The 27427-nt window shown below is 41.0% G+C and overlaps 1 protein-coding gene across 1 annotated transcript in view; it reads right to left on the reverse strand.

Annotated features, from left to right (window-relative positions):
• Positions 1-26341, reverse strand: part of LOC311289174 (uncharacterized protein) — a 39599-nt gene extending 13258 nt beyond the window's left edge. The window contains exons 1-3 of the mRNA XM_084406975.1: positions 26247-26341; positions 26076-26157; positions 25633-25855 (exon numbers count right to left, since the gene is read on the reverse strand). Of these exons, the coding sequence (XP_084263101.1) occupies positions 25633-25855; positions 26076-26144 (292 nt within the window). The 5' untranslated portion in view covers positions 26145-26157; positions 26247-26341. The remainder of the gene's footprint in view (positions 1-25632; positions 25856-26075; positions 26158-26246) is intronic.
• Between the last annotated feature and the right edge of the window lie 1086 nt (positions 26342-27427).

The raw sequence follows: 27427 nt of genomic DNA on the forward strand, positions 1-27427 counted from the left end.
GTTTCTCTGTCATCTAAGCAAGGCTTCGTTTCCCAAACGCACTGGGCCTGTGAGCTCAGCGAAGCACCAGCATCGAACGCTCTCTGTGATTGATTGGTTTCATCTTGTATCCAGATGACTAGGAGAAAAGAACCAGATCAAGTCCGCGACCGGTCCTGCTGGAGGGAATGGAGGTGGAGGTAGTCAATTCATACAAATACCTTGGACTGTGGCTGGATAACAAACTGGACTGGACAATACACACAAGCCACCTGTACAGGAAGACACAAAGCAGGCTGTACTTCCTGAGGAGACTGCGCTCCTTTAACATCTGCAGCAAACTGCTGTGCATGTTTTACCAGTCTGTGGTTACCAGTGTCCTTTTCTACTCTGTGGTGTGCTGGGGGAGCAGCATATCCAATAAGGACACCCACAGGCTGGATAAACTGATCAGGCGGGCCGGTTCTGTGATCGGTATGAAGCTGGATACACTGGTGATGGTGGCAGAGAGGAGGACACTGGATAAACTGTTGGACATTATTGGCAATGTTAGTCACCCTCTGCACACCATCATCAGCACTCAGAGGAGCCGGTTTAGTGGAAGGCTGCTCCTTCCCAAGTGCCGGACTAACAGACTTAAGGACTCCTTTGTCCATCATGCTATCAAACTATACAACTCCTCACTTGGGGGGAGGAGGAAATAGGGCAGAGAGGATAACACAACACAAGACAATAGAATACATATACATATACACATATATACATACCTGGACTTACATTATGCTTGGTCACTATATCATCATAACACTGGACTCAACACTGACTCCTTTTAAAATAATTTATTTATGATTATGAATGTTATATGTAAATTTATATTGTTTTGTATTGTTAAAATTTGTACTGTTTTGAAATTTGTATTGTTTTTGTTTCTCTTTTTTTTTTGCTAAAAACTGTAGCTGGAACTTTCAATTTCCTTGCGGGAGTCATCCCAAAGGATTAATAAAGATAAGTCTAAGTCTAAGTCTAAGTCTAAGAAAAAGTTCTATCCTACACAATTATCCGCTAACATTCGCTTATCTTTCCACTTAGAAGTTTATTTTACGCACTGAATTACGTGCTAAATTAATAAAACATTACTGGTAAAAAAACACACATTTGGATCGATATTTTTATGTGAGGATCGATCCTTTTCGATACCACGTCAGTATCGATCCCCCCACCCCTAATGGGAAGTGTCTTTCTTACTTTACAGTACTACTAAGAGCAAGTAGTCAAAATCTATGATTAAGGACTCCAGATATGAGCTTGAGACACGGACAACTTTACGTGTGACATGAACAAGACTTTGTTAACTAGACACAGTTAAACTACTCTAACATACACATACTTATAGTTTACCAAGGGAAAGAGAGCTGAAGCAGAATACAGGAAAGCAAGAAGTTATAGCATTGTTTGAAATTCAGCAGATCAACAGCCTTGAGCAAACCATCAGTTTAGTTCTAACACGTCCTCCTTTAAAGGGGTAAGGATACTTAATGTATCAAATAATAATATTACTTGTAATAATAATAATTTGACTACTGGTCAAATGTTTTAGATCGGTAAGATTTTTTATGTTTTTTAAAAAAAAGTCTCTTCTGTTCACCAAGGCTGCATTTATTTAAAAAAAAAAAAAAAAAAAAAAAAAAAAAACAGTAATATTGTGAAATATTATGACAATTTAAAAGGACTGTTTTCTATTTTAATATATTTTAAAATGTAATTTATCCCTCAGATAAAAGCTGAATTTTAAGCATCATTACTCCAGTCTTCAGTGTCACATGATCCTTCAGACATCATTTTAATATGCTGATTTTATGCTCAATAAACATTCATTATTATTTTCAAATGTTGAAAACAGTTGTGTACAATTTTTTTTCAAAATTCATTGATGAATAGAAAGTTCAAAAGAACAGCATTTATTTAAAAAAGAATATTTTCTCACATTATAAATGTCTTTACTGTTTTGATCAGTTTAACTCATCCTTGATGAATAAAAGTATTGATTTATTTTACTTATTTGCCCCCAAAATAAAATGTAAATTCTTACTGACCCCAAACTTTTGAAGGGTAGTGTTTAATGTTACAAAAGCTTTAGATTTCAGATAAATGCTGTTCTTTTGAACTTTCTATTCATCATAGCATGAAATAAAAATGTAAAAAACTATTTTCACAATTGATAATAATCCTAAATGTTTCTTGAGCATCAAATCATCATATTTATCAACTTAGCAGCTAGCTTAGCAGCAAGTTAATAACTAATGATCGTTGCGACAGAAGTGAATCAATCAAACTAACTTTATCTGGACAATAACTTTATTCTAGAGCTGCTATAAAGGCAAAACACTTTACTTTAATTTCCTATTATCAATGTAAAGCTGCTTTGGAACGATCTACATTGTTAAAAGCGCTATATAAATGAAGATGACTTGACTTGACTTGACTTGAACAAATAGGTCTGTATTCTGGTTCACTGAGGTGAAGCGATTTAAAATATTTAAATATTATTAATTGTGATATAATTCCTTTTGAAGTTTAGACTGTGTTTATTTTTCTTTTTTTGTGTGTGTATTTCTTTGTTTTTTTTTTTGTTTTTTTTGGTATGTTAAAGGATTAGTTCACTGTCCAAAAAAATGTTTTCTGATAATTTAGTCCAAGATTTACGATCTGCCATTTTCACAAAAAAAATAAATGTTTATTATATATATATATATATATATATATATATATATATATATATATATATAATATATTTACTTTTTAAACACAAATGCCCATCTTGTACCATCTCTGAGATTCGCCACGTATTACGTCCTCACGTTGGAAAGGTCACAAATTTTTTTTTCAATAATAATAATAAATTAAAACGTTGGACGATTTTGAAGTTGGAGGAAAAATTGAGATGACATTTTCGCCCTTCCCTACCTTTTTTAAATGGACTACACAGACAGATAACTTAGATAGATGACGTAACGCGTGACCTTTCCAATGTGATGACGCAATGCGTTTGTGGTTAAAAAGTATATCTATAAATATATGTTTTTCTTTTTTTTTCTTTTTTGACGATCGTTTCGCTAGATAAGACCCTTATTTCTCGACTGGGATCGTGTCGAGACTTTGAAGCTGCTTTGAGGCGGACATTTGAACCTTCTTTGAACATTGGTATAGTTGGTTGCAATTGAAGTCCATTCTGTGTAGAAAAATGTTTTCCTCAAAAACCTTAATTTCTTTTCGACTGAAGAAAGAAAGACATGGATATCTTGGATGACATCTGGGTGAGTAAATCAGCAAAAAAACCTGAAAGTGAACTAATCCTTTAAGTCTCCTTGCTGGTGTATAACCAATATATACCACAGGCGTATAAATATATATCCACATATTAATGTCTGACGAGCTGTAATACTAAAGCTTAACAAAAAGGGGAGTTTATTTGCTTTGTTGGTATTGTTTTTTTGAGTTGTCACTTGCTTTAAGGGTTTAAGGGTTAAATATTCATATTTAACTCGTACAAAGTAAAATTCTAGCTTCCGGCCAAACACTGTCTACTTGCGCCTAATGCGCAACTTGCCTAACTTGTGGCGTTGGAAGTAGAGTAGTGGATTATGGTGTAATTAGCGTAACGTAAATATCAGCAGTAAGTCGCATTACTCGCATAAGTTGTGCTTTACACTTAAGTGGAATCTGTATGATTGTTTGGCCGGAAGCTACTTAGTTTACTTTATAAAGTTTTAAATATGAATATTTTTCTTACACAAACGCATAGCTTCACTTAAGAAGGTCTTTATTAAAAAAACAGAGCCGTGTGGAGCACTTTTATGATGGATAGATGCACTTTTATGGACTTCAAAACAGAAACAGCCATTCTCTGCTATTATAAAGCTTGGAACAGCCAGGACATTTTTAATATAACTCCAATTTTATTCATCTGAAAGAAGAATGTCATATACACCAGAGTCCTGCACAGGTCCGATTTTGTAAATCCACACCCGACCCGACCCGCTTAAAATAGAACCGACCAACTGACCCGCAACCGAAATAAAATCAGTTTAGACTATCACATTATAAACACACTTACAATTTTGTTTATTGCCAGGTCATACAGAAGTTATTACACGACAATTAACACAAGGACAACTTCAGCCGAAGCTGTCAAAAGGCCGGTACATGAAGAACATGGCAAACGTTACCACAAAACTGAGTAGCCTTAGAACATTTTACCAATCGAACAGACGCGGCAACAACACTATATCTGCCACGCATTTCGTCTAGCCTACATCTGACAATGTTGGGTTCAAACACACCCTGCACACCACACATACTTAACAGTGTTAAATTTGAAAAATACTGTTCGATAGAACTGCTTGGTTTGTTACCACAGTTTCTGCGTGCTTCCTCAGTGATGAAGTTCCACATTTGCGGCTATCCAACACGAAAATGTTTGCAGCAAAGCCTTTCACAATATTTTCTTCAGATAACTCCAAATTTCTCCCACACACTGGACTATATTTCTGATGACGTATTGTCAACAACTTTACCATCTCCACTAGCTATTCTTTTCTTCAACTCCTCAGCATTCATCTCGACAACTGCAAGCAGATCGCGTGCGCGGTTATGATTAATTTTTTAAAGTGAAAGTAGGTATAGAGACTCCTGGGAGGGCGAGGCCACAAATAAACTGATGTGGATTTTAAATTATTTTATCAACTTGAAATACAGGCATATTTTTGTAGATGTCTTCCTAAAAATATACATATATTTTTACGTTTGCACGTGATTGTTTTAAACCCGTGTTTAGACCCGTGTTTCCCCCGTGTCCGACCCAACCTGCACCCGTATCCGACACAGTTGGATATATATTTCACCCGTTTGAGCTAAATTTGTGTACCCGCAGGTACCCGAACCCGTGCAGGACTCTGATATACACCTAGGATGACTAGAGGGTGAATAAATCATGGGCTAATTTTCATTACCGGTCATCTATGATTTCTGCCCGAGTCCCGTCGTATTCTCCACCGGCTATAGAGGAGAAGACAACAACTCCCATGATTGCGCGAAATCAAGGTGTCATCAAGCTACACCTTTGTTTTGACTAAACAACCTCTAGTGGCAAAAAATTACATAGTGTGCCTTTGTAAGACCATTGTTCACAGAGTATAAAATGAACACCCGCCATCCCGCACTAATTTGTGGTATTGCACAGTGGCGGTGACCTGTTTGTCATGAAAAGTTAACCAGTTTACACACGCCTGCAGACATTTACATTTAAAAACATTTTGAAGTTATGAGCGCAAGCACATGTGAAGACTTTAAAAACTTTGCATGTTCACTTTATTTCGACATTGTCTAATAATCCATATGTAGCTGTATACATTATTATTAAACAAAGCAAAGGACATGCAATAATTTTCGGGCTACATTTGAAATGACAAATAATGCTTTTCTCTTCTGTGTTTGCTGCAAAGACATGTAATTATGATGACAATGATAATCATTTAAATTATTAATTAATGAAATCATCTATCTAAATAACAACATGTTATTGTATTTTTGTTATATATATATATATATATATATATATTAGGGCTGGGGGAATTAACGCGTTAATCTTTGCGATTAATTTGAGATGTTTAACGCGTAAAAAAATAAATAACGCAATTGACGCAGCACCTTTTTTTGCCTCGTTTTAATGATTTCCTGTTGCTGCTGCTATTGAAAATATGCCGTCCCGCCCCTCCTTGTTCGGCGATCGATCAGGTTTCATTCTCGCGCAGCTTTCATGAGCGGGTCTTTTCCGCTCCGTGTGCGTGTGTGCGCTCTCCGTTCCATGTGTGTGTGTGTGTGCTCTCCGTTCCATGTGTGTGTGTGTGTGTGTGTCGGCGCACTGCTGCGCTCTCTGCTCAATGTTCCACGTTTTTGCGCTGCGCGTTCTGCTCTGTCGATTACGGCCCAAACACTCCCATCATGTACCGATCACGCCCTGGAAAAGCAAAGTCTCCTCAAATAACATGAAATTTCTCAGTAGTAGACTTCTGTTTGCTGAGCTGGTATAGTCATGCTGGGCAACAATGGTAAAATGACATGCACTGATCACATGCTCTGGTAATAATAGCTTTGTAGGACTATATTTTATTGTGATAATTAGTAAAAAAAAAAAAAAAAAAAATCTGTTAAATTGATTATGTTGATTGATTATTGAAAAAAGGTGTTTAAATACGTATTGTTTACGCGTGACAAATTAGCACGTTAAATACGCATATTCAACGCGTATTTCATGCGTGAAATACGTGTGAAATATACGTAAAATACGCATTAAAAATCAGTTTGAACGGGTCAGTATCATTGGCTGCTGAAGACTTGGGTCTAACCATTTCTGTGAGCTTAGGGGGGTGTACCGTTCTGCCACCATTTATCATGCTATAGATCAGCTTATTCAGCAGCCTATTTATTCAGCAGTCCTTTTTTTGTATAACCTATAGAAATAATATATTTAAATTGCAGTTTTATGAAAATTTAGATAAAAATAAAAGTGCCTTGTTTTTCTCCACTCGTGCCTTTTTGTAAATAAACACATTAGTGGACATTCTAGCTTCAACATCAAAGCATTAGCATTTGTGTGGGGAAATCAGTTACAGTGGAGGTTAGCAATCAATGCAGGTATAAGATACAGACCATTGTAATCAATATCTGTCTTTGGAAAACAACGTGAGCTTGTGTTGTTCTTACATTTACAGCTATCACAAGCTTATTGAAACCTTTTTGTTCAGAGATTGGGCACTCATCAGACACACAGTAATTGAGTACACAGGTGATATTAACAATTTAAATTAATTTAAAGACTTAAATATGGTATTTAAGACTTTATAGTGTAGCAAGTCTAAAGACTATTTATGTTCAATATCAGGTGCAATCTTGATGCATGTATTTTTCTTTCATGTGTTATGTGTTCTGGTTTTGTGGGACTTTAAGGCGAGGGCTGTTCTTCTGATGAACGAGCCTGCGCAGTTATGCAGGGCGGGGTTGTTCACGAGGAAGTTCCGGAAGATTGGTGTTCGCGGTTCTGGGTGATGTGAGGCAAGAGCATCGGCCACACAGGTGCTCACGTTAATAAAAGAGCCTTGGGACTATAAAGCGAGTCTGTCGTTTTCTCCGATCGCTACACTGGTGTCAGAAGTGAACTGTTTGAATCCAGTTAGTATACGAGATTGCTCTCGTTAGTGTCCCTGAAACGCGATGCGGAAGCAGACTAAAGAAAAGATTAAGTCCGAGCCAGAAGCAAGCCGAATGTTTCGTGAGGCTATAGGCGCTTCAGCATGGGCCTCCGATCAATTCGCAACAGAGGAAGACTTTCTGGAATCACACAAGGCTCGTGTGAGGGAGGCTACTAGGAGAATGGCTGCAGACGCCGGGCTTTCGTTGCCGGAGCCGAGTGCCGCCGAGTACCGCCGAACTTTCACGAGTTCAACAAAAAAACATGGCGGCGCCCACGGAACCGCGCTGGTTGCCGATGTAAACAGACATGACGGCGCCCACAGAACCGCGCTGTCTTCGGACATAAACAGACATGGCGGCGCCCACAGAACCGCGCTGGGTTCCGATGTAAACAGACATGGCGGCGCCCACGGAACCGCGCTGTCTTCGGACGTAAACAAACATGGCGGCGCCCACGGAACCGCGCTGTCTTCGGACGTAAACAAACATGGCGGCGCCCACGGAGCGGCGCTGGTTTCCAACGTGAATGAACATGGCGGCGCCCGCGCTGCCGCGGCTACAGTGGCAGTAAAGACCCCCAAATTCTCAGGTAAAGCGGATTGGGAAGCTTTTCATGCACAATTTGAACTGTTGGCTCATGCTGCAAACTGGCCAGAGGACCGCAAAGCTCTTGAATTGGCTATGTGTCTCACTGATGATGCTCTGAACTGTTTGTTACTGCTTATCCCTGAAGATAGACACAATTATAATGCACTTGTCGGGGCACTGAGACGGCGTTTTGGGCAATTTGAGCAGCCAGGGCTCCTGCGTTCTGAACTGAGTAATAGACGCAGGCAGCCAGGGGAGCAACTGAGAGTCCTGGCTAATGATATTGAAAATTTGACTCGGCGAGCATATGCCCACATGCCACCATCAGTTCAAGGGGAGCTTGCGAGAGACCAATTCATACAGGCCCTTACCCCTGTGGAGCTCCGTAGACAGACACAACTAGCCCACCCTCAAACCCTGCAGGATGCTTTGGAGATGGCTTTGGAGAGGGAGATTGTCTGGGGAATGTGCGTGCCGGACGAGAGACAGCGCACATCTGTGCCAGTGAGGTCTGCTGACGTGGGGGAGGTGCTAAGCGAAAGGCCAGCCTGGGTTTCTGAGATTACTGAATTAATCCGCGCTGTGGCGCTGCAACCTGATCAACGTCCCCGCACACGACCGAGGATTTGTTGGGGGTGTGGGCAGACTGGACATTTAGTTCGTCAGTGTCCTAAACTGGCCAGTAACCAGGGAAATGGGACGGGGTCCGCATGATCGGGGCCATGCGGACCCCCAGCACTCATCCCCAATATGAGTCATCACCAGCAGGAGTCTCAAGAGATGGACAGAGGGAAAATGATCAAGGACTGTTGGGGAAGGGTGAATGTGAGCCAAAGGAGTCTGTGATTGTGGTGGGACGGACATGTGTTAGTGATTTTTGTCATGTGCCAATTTTGGTGGAGGGGGTTCCATGTTTAGCATTGGTGGATACGGGATCAACTGTGACAGTTATAAGACCGGAGGTAGTTCCTGTCAATGCCAGTCTGGAACCCACCACTGTCCGTCTACGCACAGTGACAGGTGAACTGGCGCCAATGAAGGGTAAAGGTGTGGTGGGGCTGACTGTAGGGGGAAAGACATTACGTCATTCAGTGTGGGTGGCTGCAGTTCAGGACCCTTGTATTCTTGGTCTGGACTTCCTTAGAAGTGCAGGTTGCCAGTTAGACCTGAGAGATGGCCTGCTCCGTTTTGAAGGGGGTCCTGAGGTTGTCATGTCCACTGAAAGGAATGTTGATATGTCTTTTACAGGTCTGCTGGATGCAGCAGCTGCACCTGCATGAGGACACTAGTTTGGAGCACCACACACTGCACTCGCGAACCCACCCCAGCGCTGTCGTCAGTCCACCACAGGTAGATGTTTACTCCACCCCCTTACCCAACACCCCAGCTGACCTCTTCCCTGGGGCTGCCACACAGTCACCTTTAGAGCCATCCTCGAACCTCCCCAGCAGGTATGAGCAGGCAACCGGCAGTCCATTTCGGGCTGTTGAGGAGGGAAAGGGGTTGGTTGCTTTGAAGGAGTTGTGGCTGAAGAATTGTGAGGGCTTGAATGAGAGTCAGCGGGGGCAGTTGTGGGATTTGTTGGTTGATTTCCAACATTGTTTTGCATTTGGGGAAGGAGATGTGGGGCGAACACACCTGGTGCAGCACGAAATTGAGACTGGTGATGCCATGCCCATTAGGCTGCGGCCCCGGAGGCTCCCTTTTGCCCGCCAGGACGCTGCTGATAAGGCCTTGTTAGACATGCAGCGAGCGGGGATTATTGAGCCGTCCGAGAGCGCGTGGGCCGCACCGGTGGTCATGGTTCCTAAGAAGGGGGGGCAGTGGAGGTTTTGCGTTGACTATAGGCGCCTTAATGAGGTCACTAGGAAGGACTCATACCCTATCCCTCGTGTGGATGAGTCATTGGACCTCGTAACCGGGTCGTCATGGTTTACTTCACTGGACCTGCGCACTGGTTACTGGCAGGTACCACTTTCTCCCGATGCTAGACCGAAAACTGCTTTTTGTACGAGCAGGGGGCTATGGCAGTTCAGGGTGCTCTGCTTTGGCCTTTGCAATGCACCAGCCACCTTTGCCAGGTTAATGGACAGGGTGTTATCGGGTATTCCGCGGTCAGAGTGTCTGGTGTACCTGGATGACATCCTGGTCCATGGCAGTTCATTTCAGACCTCGTTGGAGGCACTCCGGCGTGTGCTGGTTCGCATAAGCGAGTCTGGCTTGAAACTGCACCCAGAGAAATGTCATTTGTTTAGGAGGGAGGTGACGTTTTTGGGGCACAAGCTGGGGGGCCAAGGGATTGGCCCGATGGAAGAGAAGGTGCAAGCGGTAAGCAGCTGGCCCACTCCTACAACCTCACAGCAGGTCAAAAGTTTTTTAGGGTTGGCCTCATATTACAGGAGGTTCGTGCAGGGTTTTTCCAGCATCGCAGACCCACTTTTCCGCCTGCTGAAGAAGGACAAGTCCTTTGCTTGGACTGAGGAGTGTCAAAACTCTTTTGACGCCCTGAAACATGCTCTGGTCACAGCCCCTGTACTGGTTCCCCCTGACCTCGCACTGCCCTTCATTCTTGACACGGACGCCAGCAATGTGGGCATGGGGGCGGTTCTCTCTCAGGCAGGGGTTGGGGGAGAGCGAGTTGTGGCCTACTTCAGTAAAGTTTTCAAAAAGGCCGAACGCAGATACTGTGTCACCAGACGGGAACTTGTTGCGGTGCTGTTTGCAGTCCGACACTTTAAGTATTACCTGTGCGGGCTACCTTTCACTGTACGCACTGATCATTCAGCTCTCCAATGGCTAATGTCATTCAAAGAGCCAGAGGGCCAGCTGGCACGCTGGATTGAGGAACTCCAGGCATACAATATGAGAGTAGTCCACCGACCAGGGTCAGGCCATACAAATGCAGACGCTCTTTCTCGTCGACCATGCTTTGTTGACGGGTGTCGCTACTGTGATAAAAGAGAAGCCAGGGAAAGAGAGCTGGAGGACCCGGATGCCAGTGGGGCTTCTGTGGTTTGCAAGCTTGGCGATACGCCAGCGTGTCTGATGGTGGGGACAGTGGGAGTAGAAGACTGGAGGCGGCTGCAAGAGGAAGATGCGGACCTGCAGCCTGTAATCCAATGGGTCCAAACACAACAGCGACCTCTGTGGGAGGAAGTGGCCATTCTCTCTTTGTCCACGAAAAACTTATGGACAAAATTCAAAGAACTGCGTCTGCAAGACGGGGTGTTAGAGAGAGAGTGGAAAGACCCTGCTACGGGGGAGGGGAGGTGGCAGGTGGTGGTACCCATGTCGCTGCGGGAGGGGGTTATAAGGGCTGCCCACGGGATGGTGGGGTCTGGACACTTTGGGGTTTCAAAAACACTCAAACGTGTCAGAAAGAGTTTTTACTGGGGGCTTGTGAGGAGAGATGTGGAGGATTTTTGTCGGCGGTGTGATGGTTGCACTGCCCGCAAGGGCCCGTCTGGCCAGTCCCTCGCTCCCTTACAACAGTTCCCCGTAGGAGGCCCAATGGAGAGAGTGGGGGTGGATGTAATGGGTCCTTTTCCATGTTCAGAGAGGGGTAACAGGTTTGTGCTGACGGCTATGGATTATTTCACTAAATGGCCAGAAGCTTACGCACTACCTGACCAAGAAGCCGAGACAGTGGTGAACGCGTTGGTGGATGGCATGTTCAGTCGGTTCGGGGTTGCTGAATCCATACACAGCGATCAAGGCCGAAATTTTGAGTCACGTGTCTTCTCGCTGATGTGTGAGAAATTAGGGATTCACAAAACAAGAACCACCCCTTTGCATCCCCAAAGTGATGGCCTCGTTGAGAGGTTTAACAGGACACTGGCGGAACAGCTGGCCATTGTGTCTGCCAAGCATCAGCGAGATTGGGATACGCACTTGCCATTTATCCTAATGGCGTGCCGATCCGCTGTGCAGGACTCAACCTCTTGCACACCCGCCCTTTTGATGTTGGGGCGGGAGATCAGAACACCCGGGGAAATGGCTTTTGGGAGGCCACCTGATGCGCCTGCTGTGCCCCCGGGCCCTGAGTATGCTAGGAAGCTTCAGGACTCATTGGAAGCCGCTCATAATTTTGCAAGAAAGCAGTTGTTAAAAGCGGGGACCCGGCAGAAGCGAAATTATGACCTGAAATCAAAAGGGCGGCATTTCACAGCAGGAGAGCTGGTGTGGGTATACAGCCCTCAGAGAAAGAAGGGCAGGTGCCCTAAACTGGATTCCAAGTGGGTTGGACCATGCAGTGTTCTGGAGAGAATCGGAGAAGTGGTTTACCGAGTTCAGTTGCCTCCGAGGGGTAGGAAGGTGGCTGTGCACCGAGACAGATTGGCACCTTATAGAGGAGGTGCCGCTACAGCCCAAACACCGGCCACCTCTACAGTTGTGCCTACCCCAGAGGGTGGACCAGGACCCCAGGCGAGCACTTCCAGTCCTCTGGCAGACCCACATACAGCCACACCAGCTCTTGAGCTGCAAACCTCGCAATCATATAGCCCGGTTTCAGTTACACAGAAAGGGCAACTGCGGCCTCAGCGTGTCAGAAGGCCGCCAAGACGGTTTAGGGACTTTGTTTGTTCCCTCGAGGTCGAGGAACTTTGTGAAGGGGGAGCAGTGTAGCAAGTCTAAAGACTATTTATGTTCAATATCAGGTGCAATCTTGATGCATGTATTTTTCTTTCATGTGTTATGTGTTCTGGTTTTGTGGGACTTTAAGGCGAGGGCTGTTCTTCTGATGAACGAGCCTGCGCAGTTATGCAGGGCGGGGTTGTTCACGAGGAAGTTCCGGAAGATTGGTGTTCGCGGTTCTGGGTGATGTGAGGCAAGAGCATCGGCCACACAGGTGCTCACGTTAATAAAAGAGCCTTGGGACTATAAAGCGAGTCTGTCGTTTTCTCCGATCGCTACAATATATAAAGTATTTAAGACTTTCAGGATTAGAATGAGAGCTTGTGCTCAGGTCAGGACAGGTATAAGAATATTCTCCTATTTCTTTGTTTCCATTTTCACCGTTTTCTTGTGTAGCCCAAATTGTATTTTTAACAAGATAAGATTGCCCCCTTTTGCACATTAGTAGCATTTTAGCTGTAACACCATTCACCACACCTCAAGTTTTCTAACATTAAAAGCTAACATTTGGTTGGGGAACAGTGTACAGATGTGGTTCTTGATCAATGCAATTGAACTTTTTTTATTTATTTAATTAAATTTATCGCTATGGCGAGCAGGGTGCCACCAAGATGCTTCACAGGGCCCAAATTACAGAAACGTCCTATCTTAAATCTCACCCAAAATTTAAAAATGAGCAATTTAAGACTTTGAAATCCAGCAGTAAAGTGACCTGCAGTAGTCTAAACATGAGGTGATAAAAGCATGAACAGCCATCGCGAGAGTTTTATGATTAAGGAAAGGTTTGACTTTAGACAGCAGACGAAGTTGATAAAAACTTGACCTTCAACTTGAATTTTTTTTATAAAAAGTACAATTTAAAAACATGTATGTACACAATAAGTGCATTGTATCAAATTATTTCATTATTTCAATGTTAGTACATAGTCTCATTTCAGTAAACCGCTGGTTAGGTTTGAAATCTGCCACAGGGTGTCCGGTAAGAGACTTGGTGAAAAGATGTTGGAAATTTGAGAGTAACCCGTTTATTTGTCACCACAACAACTCAGTTAACAAGGATTGAATAGTTGTCCTTAGTTGTGGGTGTATTTAGTGTGTGGTTTTCTATAGAAACAGAAAATGCAGAGTAAATATAATAACATTAAATATTACAGATATACACGATGGATATTCAGCAAAATACACAACTGCTATGTCATATACATTAAGTTAAACAGTAAACAGCTTGATTTGTTCTATATTGTATCAGCTCTGTCTGGACATGTTCTTAAGAATATCTAAAAAAATAGCACTTAGACAGTGAACTATGGCCTTAGCAGGGTCACTGTATACAGTAGTGTAACATAGAACATGCAGGTGACTTTTCCCAAAATTAATAAAAAAAAGTCTGTAACTTATAACTTTGAATTATAATTTCTCTTGATCTGGTGCCAATAACACTGAGTTGTTGCAGGGGTTTGGTTCAGCTTCAAGATCAAAGTTGACAGAGAAAGTTCATGAGCTGCTTCATGTCATCAACAGCCTGATTGCTTTGGTTTGGTTATATCAGCTCAAAACTAATCCTTTAACCCTGAGTTTGTTCAGCTACCTTCATGGTATAGGTCCTTGAGCAGTGTGCAGTACAATTAGTCTTCTCCTAGCCTTTTAATACTTTCAGTAAGCCAATCAAGTCTGTCACATGGCTAAACAAGCATATAAACTGTCACAAAAGCAGCCGTAAAATTAATTCTAGCTGTTATGAAGTGTCTTCTCAGTAACAATCCAGATTACTTGCAGAAATAAACTGTGTGTGGTTCTAAACAAAACAAAAACATAATCAGCTACTTAGTATTTTTATGTTTATATGTTTACTTAAATGTTATAAAAGTGCTTTAACAAACTGCCTCATAATTTTTTACAGATAAATTGCTTTAATACCCATTATCAGGGTGCATGGCCTACTTTAGTACAGTAGAATACTTCTGCAGTCAGGAAAGCCAAATCAGGTTCTTATACCTGTCCTGACCTGAGTTCTTAACAGTCTATTTTACAGTAAAAGCTTTATAATCTATCCAAATCTAGTCAACGAAATGTTGTCTTTCATATGTCTGTAACATAGGTCTATTGTGTTTATTATAGGGAATATAAAGATAGATAGATAGATAGATAGATAGATAATTTATTGTCCCTTAACGGGAAATTTGTTCTCACAGATTATCATACAGCACACGCAACTGGCATATAACAGCAACAACAAAACACATGTAACAGCAACAACAAGAACACAAAAAGGTGAAAGTTCAACTTTGTGGCCTATTAAGGATTGAAATTGCAGATGGTACAAAGCTCTTTTTGAAACGAGCCCTTCTCCATGTTAGGGTCCTGTATCTTCGCCCGGAGGGCAAGAGAGTGAAGTGGACGTTGAGGGGGTGCTCTGGGTCTGTTATTATTGTCCGGGCAAGGCGGGCTATTGCTCTGTCATTGAGTTCCGAGATGTTAGGTGTAGGGGAGTGTATTATTTTTGAAGCTATGTGTGTGATTTTATTCAGTTTGTTTTTGTTGGAGACTGACAGCATGGTGTAAAAACTGGTAGAACAGTATAACAGAATGGGCTGGATAATACTTGTGTACAGTAGTAACAGAAGATGAGGGGCAATGTAAAGGGAACTTAGTTTTCGTAGAATATGCAGACGCTGTTGGGAGCGTTTATGGATGTCCTTTATGTGATAGTCAAAAGTGAGCTTGTTATCCAGGGTGAGTCCAAGATATTTGAATTTCTCAACCTGTTCTATTATGTTGCCATGAATGGAGATCCAACTGAGACTGGGTGCATTAAAGACCAGTTCTTTTGTTTTCTCAACATTGAGATGGAGAAAATTGTCTGTGCACCAGTGTGTAAATTGTGATATCGTGTCATGGTACGCAGCAATGCTAGTGTGATTGTTGAGGAGAGCCAGGATTGCAGTATCATCTGAGTATTTGTAGTATGTTGTGATGGATGAAGGACTAATACAGTCATTAGTGTAGAGTGTGTAAAGAAAGGGAGAAAGGACACAGCCTTGAGGAGCTCCAGTGTTGGTTATGGTGGTGCCCGATGTGACAGACCCTATCCTCACAGCCTGTGGCCTGTTGCTCAAGAAACTATGAATCAGATGGATGTAATGAGGTGCAACGCTGAGTTTACGTAGTTTTTTAATCATCTGATGACGTTGAATTGTATTAAAAGCTGAGCTTAAGTCTACAAAAAGAACTGCAGCAGAGTTACCAGATACTTCCAGGTGTTGAAGGAGGGAATGAAGGAGACATACAACAGCATCCTCCGTCCCTCGCCTGGCTTTATAGGCAAACTGATGTTTGTCCAGCTGTGGATTGACAGTTGACAAGATGGTGCGCAGAATCAGTTTTTCATAACATTTGCTTGCTATGGGTGTGAGAGCAACAGGTCTGTAATGGTTGAGCTCTGATGGACGGGGTTTCTTTGGTAGAGGAATGATGGTGGACTTTTTCCATAGGGTGGGCCACCGTGCTGTACTGTATGACTCATGCATTATGGAATACAGAACTGGGGAGAGTTCCATTGCACAAAGCTTGAGCACCCTAGCAGGGATGCCGTCCGGCCCCATGGCCTTGCCGATTTTACACCTACTCAGCTCCTGTCGAACATCCACCTCTGTAAACGGAGGAGTTGTCGGTAGATCTAAAGGGAGAGCGTTAAGTAGCTCATTGCAGACAGCTGAATAATCAGTGATGTCAAATCTGGAGTAGAAGGTATTAAGGCTATTTGCAAATGTTGTGGGGTTAGAAATAGTGCTATGATCTTGTTTCACATTCTGTCCCGTCAATATTTTTATTTTCTTGAAGGCTTGTTTTGTGTTCATCGTAGAAAACTCATGTTCTATTTTCTCTTTGTATTTAAGTTTTTCTTTAATAATGTCATTTTTAATCTGTCTGTCCAGTATTTGGAGTGAAAGCCAATCCTTGCATTGAAATATTTTATGTTTCTCAGCCAGTTTTTGTTTAATCTGTGGAGTAATCCAAGGCCTGGAGTTAGGGAAAGTTTTGTATGTTTTTGTTGATATACAGTTACTTATGCAAAACTTTATGTAGTCTGTTATAACGGACAGTCTCTCATCCAAAGTACCGTTAAAAACGGTCCAGTCAGTGCATGCAAGGGAACCTTGCAGACATGCAGTTGCATCCGCCGACCACTGTGGAGCGCTATGGACTTGTGGTTTGATGCGCTTCAGTTCCTGTCTGTAACCAGGAAGAAAGACCAAAACATTATGGTCCGAGGAGCCCAGAGGAGGATGAGCCCGAACAGTAAATGCATCAAAAACATTCCCGTAACACAGATCCAAGACATTTCCCTTCCTTGTGGGACAATGCACATACTGATGGAAGGAAGGCAGTACGCTGTCAAGACTGCAGTTATTGTAATCGCCCATATAAAACACCGGGGCTCGGGGGTATTTACTTAACATTGAGTTAGCATTCTCCGCTATTAGCTCTGCTGCTGCTTGTATGTTCGCATCAGGTGGACAGTAAACACACCCAAAAACCACCGTGGGGAATTCTCTTGGAAGATAGAAGGGGCGTAGCGATAATGTTAATATCTCTACGTCCGGTGTACATATAATGCTGTGTTTTTTTATGTTGGTGCACCAGCGCTTGTTTATAAAGACACATAGTCCTCCACCCCTCTCCTTACCTGACTGACGGGTCCTGTCAGCCCGGACGGTCAAGAAGTTGTCCAAGTTGATCTCAGAATCCGAGATGGATTCATCGAGCCAGGATTCAGTTAATGCGATGATACACGCATCCCTGAAAAGTCTCTCCCCCTGACACTTGGCATGAAGTTGATCCATCTTTTTCCGGAGGGAACGTACATTGGCCAAAATGATAGAAGGTAATGGAGGTCTAAAAGGACGCCTTCTTAACCGGGCACGGACACCGCCACGGCTGCCCCTTTTCCTCGGTCGGATCTCTGGAGGGATGTCAGCCGGTTTTTCGTTGCATAGAATAGATGACCGGAGTCGCAGAAGCTCATCCCGGCTGTAGGTGAGTAGTACGCCTCTGGTAGCATCTGGCTGTAATGGCGTGAGCGCGGTGCCATTCTTGATAATCCACAAGATCACAAGGGTAATCCACAGCACTTTCAGCATTATGTCGTTGCTTGACTTAACCATACACACTTGACAAAGACTTAATAACAAATAACTCAAATAAATGACGAAAAACTAGACAAAGCCAGAGAAGTAACGTGAGCTGACATGACAAACGTGTTGTCGCAGCAGAGCATGCGCCATAGGTCACATTGCCACAGCACATAAATGTTAATTTGCAGTTTAATACATTGCTTAAATACATTTTATTTCAACATATTTAAGTCGATTTTTACTCATCTCAGTATAGCAATATAGTTTGCTAAAAGCGGATCATTCATAAACGCACAGAAACGCGATAGATTACGATAGTATTATTCCTCACAGCGCCGCGAGACAGTGTAAAAAAGTAATGATCTGATTAAAGGAGACATATCATGCTTTTAAATCGTTCCTTTTTACATATAAATCATACATTTGTGGTCTATATAAAGCGGAACTGCAATGCTTCGGTCTGAATTCCTCATTATTATAGCTCCACAGGCCCCTTTTTTACCCCTTTTCTGATGTCTGTCTGAGAGCAACTCGTTTTGGTGCGGTCTCTTTAAATGCAAATGAGACACGTCATACCCCGCCCGCTCTCCAGTCTGTAGAGGTGACACTCGGTTCAACCGGTTCAACCACCTGTTCGGCCATTTTTGTAGTTTGATAGCAGAGATACGATTATCTAGCAGCACAGAAACTTTTGGACATCCAAGATTTCTGTCAACACAGAAAACATTTCATCATTGGATAGTTTTTTTCGTTTTATTAAAGTGTTGTTTTATGTCAGCTTAATGCCCGGAACGCTTTTCAGAAAAGATAAGGCAACTTATTTTGCACAATTCACACGGTAATTCAGGAAAAAAATATCTCCGAATGCTGCACATGAAACTTTGGTCTTCCGACCTTTTACCACTGTGTCGATTTATTTTGATTAATATGTGCGAGGGAGAGAGAGCAAGACAGCGCTTAGTTTGGAGACGGTGAAGGTTTGTTTACACTCGCCTGGCTCGGAAGAGAGAGAGAGAGCGCGCGCGCGTGTCTCTCACTGCTCGTTCTTTCAGTTAAACATATGCCCTGTCACAAGCGCGGCAGTTCATCTACATTACTCTCAACGATCAAATAAGACTTTGGCGGGTGCTAAAACAAGTTCAATGCAGGAAAAACCCTGTTGTTGCTGAAGTAGTTATCCTTGAAGTGCTTCGCGTTCGCGCACACAGAAATGACTATGGGTACATTTCTGTTAAAAACAAAACTCAACCAGGCACTTCGAAGAGGTTCTGATGCTGGGAGACGGTGTAATGAAGTGTGTGGGTTACTACAGCCAACAACCGAACATTTTGACTTACCCTCTCGTAACTTCTGCATCCTTGAGCTTAGACTACAAAATCACAGCGAGAAATAAATATGGCGGATTGCTCGAAGTGTTGAGCCGATAGTCGATGTCCTTATTTGGCAATTCCGCTGCAAATACTGTGACATAATAGTTCACAAAACGTCATAGATAATAGAAAAATCGGAACTGGTTGAAAAATAAGGCCAAACAGAATATAAAGATATCAACGAAACACCTGAAGAGAAATTTTCTATACTTCTAAACACTAAAAATATACAACAAAATGCATTTAAGGGCTAAAAAAGTGGATTTAGCATGATATGTCCCCTTTAAATTTGATGTGTTTTCTCGAGCTGATATGGGGGCGTTCACAGTTTGCATGGATTGCCTCATTTGCGTTTGAATGGGATTCATAAATTTTGGGGCATCTCGCCCGGGGGGCGGGGTTACGTCCTGCGTCACATCTCAAAGATTCTATAGTTTTTCCAACCGTCTCTGGACTCGTCTGTTGAGTGGGAAGTTAACGTTACCCTGTGTACATCTTTTTGCACGATGGAGGGTACGTTTTTAATCATGTTAGATTGTTTTCCTGTTTAGTTAAGATTTCGACTGTTAGATAGAGTTAGATAGATTAGCTAGAGTAATCTTGACCAACTTCAAATTACGTGGTGCAAACCTGTCCTCTTTTGGTGAAAATAGTTATTGTAAGACTTTTCTAAACGTAATTATTACAGTATAATTTACTGCTAGCTAACTTGGTTTAAAATGCTAACGTTAGGTAATCTTGGCCAACTTCAAATTACGTGGTGCAAACCTGTCCTCTTTTGGTGAAAATAGTTATTGTAAGACTTTTGTAAAACTTCTGCTTCACCTGTAGTCTTACAGAAGCCTCATCTGGTTTGCACCCCTGGTTTGTGTCAACGAAATATTAATGTTTTATAGATCTGCCTTGGATGCCTCCACATTCCGAAGTTGTCAAGAGAGATGGGGGATACATTTCCGTAATTGTAAAGTCGGAGGAGGATCTGACAAATGCTGTATATTTCCCTATGTTGAAAACATTGCATTACAAAAAAAAACACATGCACACCATACACAAACAATTAACACACCATGCACACCATGAAATATATTTTTTAATTGACTTGGTTTAATTTAAGGTTAACAACCTTTTTATTTTACTGTGTATTTGTATTTGATTTAACTATTTCAATACCTGCATGAATGGGCTGTCCTGACTTACTGATTAATTTATTAATTAAATGTTCTATTTATTGTGTATTGACATGATTAAAATCTTGCATTAAGGCCTGTTTCTATTTCATAATTCCACCTGTAATAGCAGTATTGAGTCTAATTAGTCGTTACTGCTTGAATCACCTAAAGAAGAAACATGAACTGGTTAACTGGAGTTTATTGGAAGTTTACTTTTCTTTTCTGCAATACAATAAGTAGGCCTAACTTTATCAAGGTAAAAGTTTCCCCGCTGTCACCAGACGTAGGTCTAGGAGTGGAGAAAAGAGTGACAAAATCACGGTAGGACTGTGCAAACAAAGTAGGCTACCTGTCTAGCATTGCCATGTCAGTGTATTGATTCATTGTCCCTTCATAGTTTGTAAGAGACATTTCAGGTTGGATGTATTTAATAAACTGAGCGAAGCCTATTCATCTGTTAATATGAAACGCGACTTGGCCATTGTAATTAAGGCTACAGCACATCTTGTACAACGTAAACCCTTGGTAGCTAGGTAACGATAAACAAACTGAAAGACCGCAATTCCTGATTTCGCTTTCGTTCACTAAACAAAGACTATGGAAATTAAACATCACTTTTCCATCAAAACGTGTTGTAAAAAACATAACTTATTAGATTTAAGACCTAGGTTCGCTAGCTAGTTCTGTGCCTGCCTGTGTGCGCTATGGTGCGCGCTGACCCTGGTCGACGAGAACCCGCATGAGAGATGTGACGCAGGACGTAACCCCGCCCCCCGGGCGAGATGCCCCAAAATGTATGAATCCCCGTTTGAATAGCGTGCGCTCTCCGTGGGCGGGATCACATTAAAACTTAATGATCTGAGATGAGAACGACTGACATCTCTCTCTTTTCATACAGATTACATAAACTGAGAATATTTGATTTAGTTTTGAATTAGATCATTTAAAAGTACACACTTGAATGATTATAAAGATATATTGCTCATGCCTGGGTGAATAGTATTCGCTGAGTTTTGTTTAAGTTTAGAGACGTGCTCCAAAAAAAAAAAAGTTCATGAGACGGACAGGCAGAAAGCACACCCTGTTTATTTTCTTTATTTTACAAAAACACAATGTGTTTTTTTTCGCTTGTAAGTGGACACATGAAAAATAAACTGTTAAATGTCTACTTTTTTATATTTCTTAAGTCTGTATGACCATAAATGACGGAGTATTTTAAGTCTATTTTGCTGCTATGTGAAAAAATCGAGCAAAACGCGCCGGCGCGTTTGCAGACCTCAGAGGGTTAAGATACTTTTTTTAAACCATAGTGGATTGAATTTAAGCATTTTAGTGAGGTTATTGGGACAGCTAGCAACTGAGGAAAAACTACCTAGCTGCAGTGTACAATACATGTTTTGGCGGGAAAATACATGCCCTTACGTCAACTCCGTCAGACGTCAACTCCGTCAGGTTCTATGTCTGACGGAGTTGACCTGTAAGCTGACGGAGTTGACAAATCCACCACTAACCTCTTAATGTGCAAATATAATATTATTTGTGAATATAGTGAAGGGTTAAACTGTTATTTCAGGGTTTTATTTACACATAAATGCACATACATAGCATCCATTACATTATGTAACCATACGCATCTGACTTGTAGAGAATGGGCAGGCAGTGATCTGCTTATTATTGTGTAACGTGTAACTTTGCCAGCACTTTAATATATATATATTTATATATGTAGAGACAGAGATAGAGAAATGAGAAGCCAGTGTAGGGCTGGGCGATATGGCCAGAAAAATTTATCACGATAATTTTTTTTATATCAGTCGATATCGATAAATGTCAAATCTTTATTTCTTTCAAGTTTAAAGGCAGATTTTTGCTCCCAAGTGAAAGTTGTAGAAAACAGAGCGTTAATTGTGGTTTTAAACTACTCTTTATTGTCAGAACATATCATGACAAACAGGTGAATATTTCACAAATCTGAGGTAAAACATTCAAACATTTTTTATTTAATTTTTATTTTTTGTGATGTGATGGACTTCATAGAGCGTGAGCATGTCCGACGCCTGCTGCTCAAGGCATAAGCGCAGGTTAGACAAAAATGAAATCTTAAGTAAGCTAATTGAACCTGATTCTAAGCTACAGATTATGTGTTGCAGTATTGTTGTCAAGGAATGTCAATTTAAGATCAAGCCCAGTATAAAGTAGGCAGTGCAGGGCAATCCAACACACCCAAACACACACACACACACACACACACACACACACACACACACACACACACACACACACACACACACACACACGCCACTTTAAAGTAAATGGCTACTTACAAAGGAGGAAAGGAAGAGGAGAAGAGGTGGATGAGAAAAAGGAGAGCAGGAAGTGGTATAGGGGAGGTAGATGAAAACAGAGGGGGAGGAGGGCCCCTGGTTTCCCTTAATGTTTTTTTTTGATAGTTGGAAACGGTGTATGTGCAATATGTTTATTATAGTTTGCTTTACAGTAAGTTCAATACTCTAATAACAGGGAATAGTTTTAGTAGTAGTGTTTAAAGAGCACATCTGTTCAATAATCAGCAATGCACACATATTTTTTGTCAACACCGTCAGATCTTCGTCAACAGCGTTGGATGTATGTTTTTGTTAATTTTTTGGGAAAAAAAATCCTTCCTTCAGTTTGTTGTTTTTGTAATAAGGGACCATCTAATCTACATCCTCTTATGTTTTATTTATTTAAGGAATTTATTTTACAATATTGAAAACTATTTTTTATACTTTTTAGTGTGTCTGACGGAGTTGACACAAATCCAGTTCTGAAGGGAAACATGTTTATTTGTTAAAAATGTGTTTTTATTTAGAACCTGTTCCTTTACATGGTTAAATAGCTAAGACCTTTCTCTGCAGAAACATATAACTCTAATTGATGTAGTGTGTATTTTTAAAAAAAGTTTGAAAACGTGTTTTGTCCCGACTCTCAAGAATCAGTGATCTACTTTTACTTTGAGTAAATATTTCTCCATCTACAAGTACTTGTTCTTTTACTTGAGTACTTTTTTGGATTCTCTACCCACCTCTGCAGTTAAGTTAATCGCCTTTCTAATCTAATGTGCTGCTACATTGTAAAAAGCACATCACATGCAGACTGCAAGGGCTCAAAATCCATTTATCCTTTGCTGAAACTTCTTCATCATCATGGAAAATGCGGCTCATGATTGCTTAACAACGGCAGACACCACGAGAGCATTTAGTTTGTCGGTTTAATTTGTTCTGCAAACTAGGTGTATGCGAGTAAAATGCGGCAGGAACATCTTTTTGTGTATGCATTTGTAAATTATATTGCAAACAAATCATGATGATATTCAGGGTGATACTGTAATGGGAAATCCATGTTGAAAACAGTTGTTAAAATCTTTTTCAGGATTCTTTGACGAATTGAAAGTAATAAAAAAAACAGCATTAATCTGAAATAGAAAGCTTTTGTAACATTAAAATGTCTTCACTGTCACTTTTGACACATTTAATGCATTCTTGCTGAATAAAATTTAATTTCTTTAATAATAATAATAATAATAATTTGTTACATTTATATAGCGCTTTTCTAGGTACTCAAAACACTTTACATGGAAGGGGGGAATCTCCTCAACCACCACCAATGTGCAGCATCCACCTGGATGATGCGACGGCAGCCATATTGCGCCAGAACGCCCACCACACACCAGCTTACTGGTGGAGAGGAGACAGTGATGAAGCCAATCAGTATATGGGGATGATTAGGAGGCCATAATGGACCGAGGCCAAGGGGCAAATTTGGCCAGGATGCCGGGGTTACACCCCTACTCTTTTTCGAAGGACATCCTGGGATTTTTAATGACCACAGAGAGTCAGGACCTCGGTTTAAAGGGATACTCCACTTTTTTTACATTTTTTACAAGCAACTTTACATTTTCCGTTGGTCTTAGTACACGATGTTACTACAGAAGAGTCAAGTTTTAAATAGGAAAAATATCGAAACTCTTTGGTCATTTTTTTGAGAGAGATGCTAATGGTCTTGTTCGATTCAATGATCTATGCTAAGCTATGCTAAAAGTGGTACCGCCAGACCCGGAGTTCGGCTGAATGGATTCGAAAATGGTAAAACTCAACTGTTTAACTCTGGGGGAGTTGTAAAATGAACCTATTTCCCAAAAAAATGGAGTATCCCTTTAACGTCTCATCCGAACGACGGTGCTCTTTTGACAGTATAGTGTCCCCATCACTATACTGGGGCGTTAGGACCCACACAGACCACAATAACACCTCCTCCAGCAGCAACCTGGTTTTCTCAGGAGGTCTCCCATCCAGGTACTAACCAGGCTCAACCCTGCTTAGCTTTAGTGAGCAACCAGTCTTGGGCTACAGGGTGATATGGCTGCTGGCAATCCTAACTGTCTGTGCAGTGTCCTGTTTAAAACAAATTATTACTAATCCCAAACTTTAGAACGGTAGTGTAAAATGCTACAAAAGCTTTAGATGGTTTGTGTGTAAAAATTGACATTTATTTCTATGTCGTTAAAATTATTTTTAGGATTGTATTGTGGATTGATGGGTTAAGCAAAACAAATGTGTTTATGTCTGAGAACCTTTTATGCACACACTTAACTGCAGACACTGAAATGTACATTACAAATATTTTGAATGTCCCTTATAAAGAACCACGATTGTCCCTTATTTTCCTTTTCTGAAGTTGGCAACCCTAGTACAGACAGAAGCTTGCACACATGCAGACTGCATGCAGATCACACAGTAACATTCAGGAGTGCAAAAACATACTGCCATCACTGTCCTGTGATTTATCAATAAAGTTGCTTAAAAAACAGAAATATATAAATTTCTTTGTTTTTGAAGTAACTAAAACCTACAGCTTCACGATTAGTAGAGACACTGAACAGACAGTTAGGATTAATTCACACATAATTATTACTAATGCATTCATATAAATGTAATCTTAGGGTAGTTTAAACAACAACAATGTCCTAAAAACCTAAAAGTTTTTTCTTTGCGTTTACCACATACAGACGACAACATTGTCAAAACGATCCTCATTCACACAGATCAACAAAAATGTTGCAAGGCCACTACTCGGTGAGATCACTTTGTAAAGGAAAAACTTCACACCTATAGACTGAGCATGTAATAAATTTTACAATTTCAGTGTCCCTCACCGAGCCTTGACCTCAACCCCACTGAACACCATTGGGATGAACAGGAACACTGACTGCACCCCAGGCCTCCTCACCAAACATCCATCCCTGACCTCACTAATGCTCTTGTAGTTGAATAAACACAAATCCCCACAGCCATGCTTTAAAATCTACTGGAAAGCCTTTCCAGAAGAGTGGAGCTATATTATTACAGCAAAGGAGAAGTAAATCTGGAATTGGACGTTCAACAAGCACATATGGGTGTGATGGTCGGGGGTGCACATACTTTTGTGTGCATAGTGTAGTGCAGAACTGATATACTTGCAGAAACTTACCATAGTTGGGACAGTAATGAGTGCCACCCTCAGAGGTGCAGTGCATCTGAATCTGGGAACGGTTGAAGGTTTCTCTTAAGATGAAGGAGGTGTCGCCTTTATGGGTGTTAAACTCGTACTTAAAACTGTTCCACGTGTGATGATTATATCTGACGTAGATGTAGCGGTGGATTAACTTTTTCTCCTCATAGTGTGATCTGCTGCCAGGACTGACACGAGTAAACTGGGGAGCAGAATTATACATCAGTTTCCATCAGAAAAGCAATAAATAAAATGACATGCAAAAAACAGTATTACGTTGTTGTGAGATATTATTTCATGCTCTCAGTTATTATCTGGTTAATCAGAGGACATGTTAACTAGGGGGAAAAATAACTAAGAAACAGAATTTAGAATATATAATTGCATAAATAATCTGGTGTAGTGAATGTAAAAGTTCTCACCCCTCTGTCCTGGGTGGCATAGTGCCAGGTATAAGGAGTCTGATTGACGACTGTAACCTTGGCACCCATTATTCAGGATATTCTGTTACAGTAAAACGGTAAACATTGGTCAGTATTTAAAAAACTGGAAATGCATTAATTATAATTAAATTTAAATAAAGAAAAACATACCTGATATCATTCCTGTGCAGAGAAGTTGATGTCTTTGAGAAAAGTGAAGCAGCTCATGAAGTCTGATGCTCTTTATAAACTGTCCATCCGAATGTGAGGAGGAAGCGGCTGAGTTTAGGAGTAATGGTTAATAAGTTGCCAGTCGTGTTATTTAACTTCTGGGTTCATGTTCATTTCTTATCAGTTATTGTCTTAACAAGAAACCAGGAGTTATATATTATATCTGGCAACTTAAAGTATGTGTTTTGTACTTTGTACCTAATTCTTCCTTAGATACTTACTTTGTACCTAAACCCCTCCAACGTTAGTTTTTTTTGTTTAGTTTTTTTGTTTCTAGCATGATGATGATTAAAAAAAAAAAAAATTTCACAAAAGTTTCATAGCCCCCAGAGTATTTTGTTGTATGAATATCTGAACATGCAATATATAAAAAGAAAGAACACAGCCTCTACTGTTAAACAAAAACAACCCCGTTTAATTCTAGCCTCGTGCATTTTTTTTTTATCAATACTTGAATTTGGGTAAGTTTCATTAAAAAAAGCAACATTTTGAACAAAAAGCTGAGAAAATAAAGAAGAACAAGAAACGAGCACATTATCATGAGGATGTCACTAATATTTGAAAAATTATCTCACATAAACATGCCCTAAACACACTGTTGTATCTTTCCAGTAAAAAAAAAAAAAAAGATTCTCTGAGAGAAAATCAAAGGCAAAGTTCAGGGTTTTCAGAACAAATATATTAAAATGAATGTTTTGTAATAAGCTTTGTCTTTGACAAAAGTCTTTGTCCTTCCCCACTGATGAAAAGTGCAGCCATGCATGTATATTAAATGCATATTAAAACCAATGTGAACATCCTGAGATAAGCCTTATGATTCCTAAGAAAGCTGTAAAGTAACTCATTACTGTTTTCTGCAGAAGTGTGATTGTTTTTTAGCTACATTAATATTTTTATTGTACCATACCAAAGTCCAGTAGACAATATTGGAAACGATAAAGCAGTGGTAGATAGAAGATAAATATAGACAAAATTCAAAAACAAAACATCACTAAAATTAAACAGAAAGTCGCTTACAGATTCTCACAGTCACACGTGTACACACAACTCTGAAGTCTTTACTTTCAGGTCAAGAAGCTGTCAATCAAAAACTCAACAGCCAATGAGAATCACCCACATGG

This window comes from Rutilus rutilus, assembly GCF_951802725.1.
Source record: "Rutilus rutilus genome assembly, chromosome: 4".
Lineage (NCBI taxonomy): Eukaryota > Metazoa > Chordata > Actinopteri > Cypriniformes > Leuciscidae > Rutilus > Rutilus rutilus.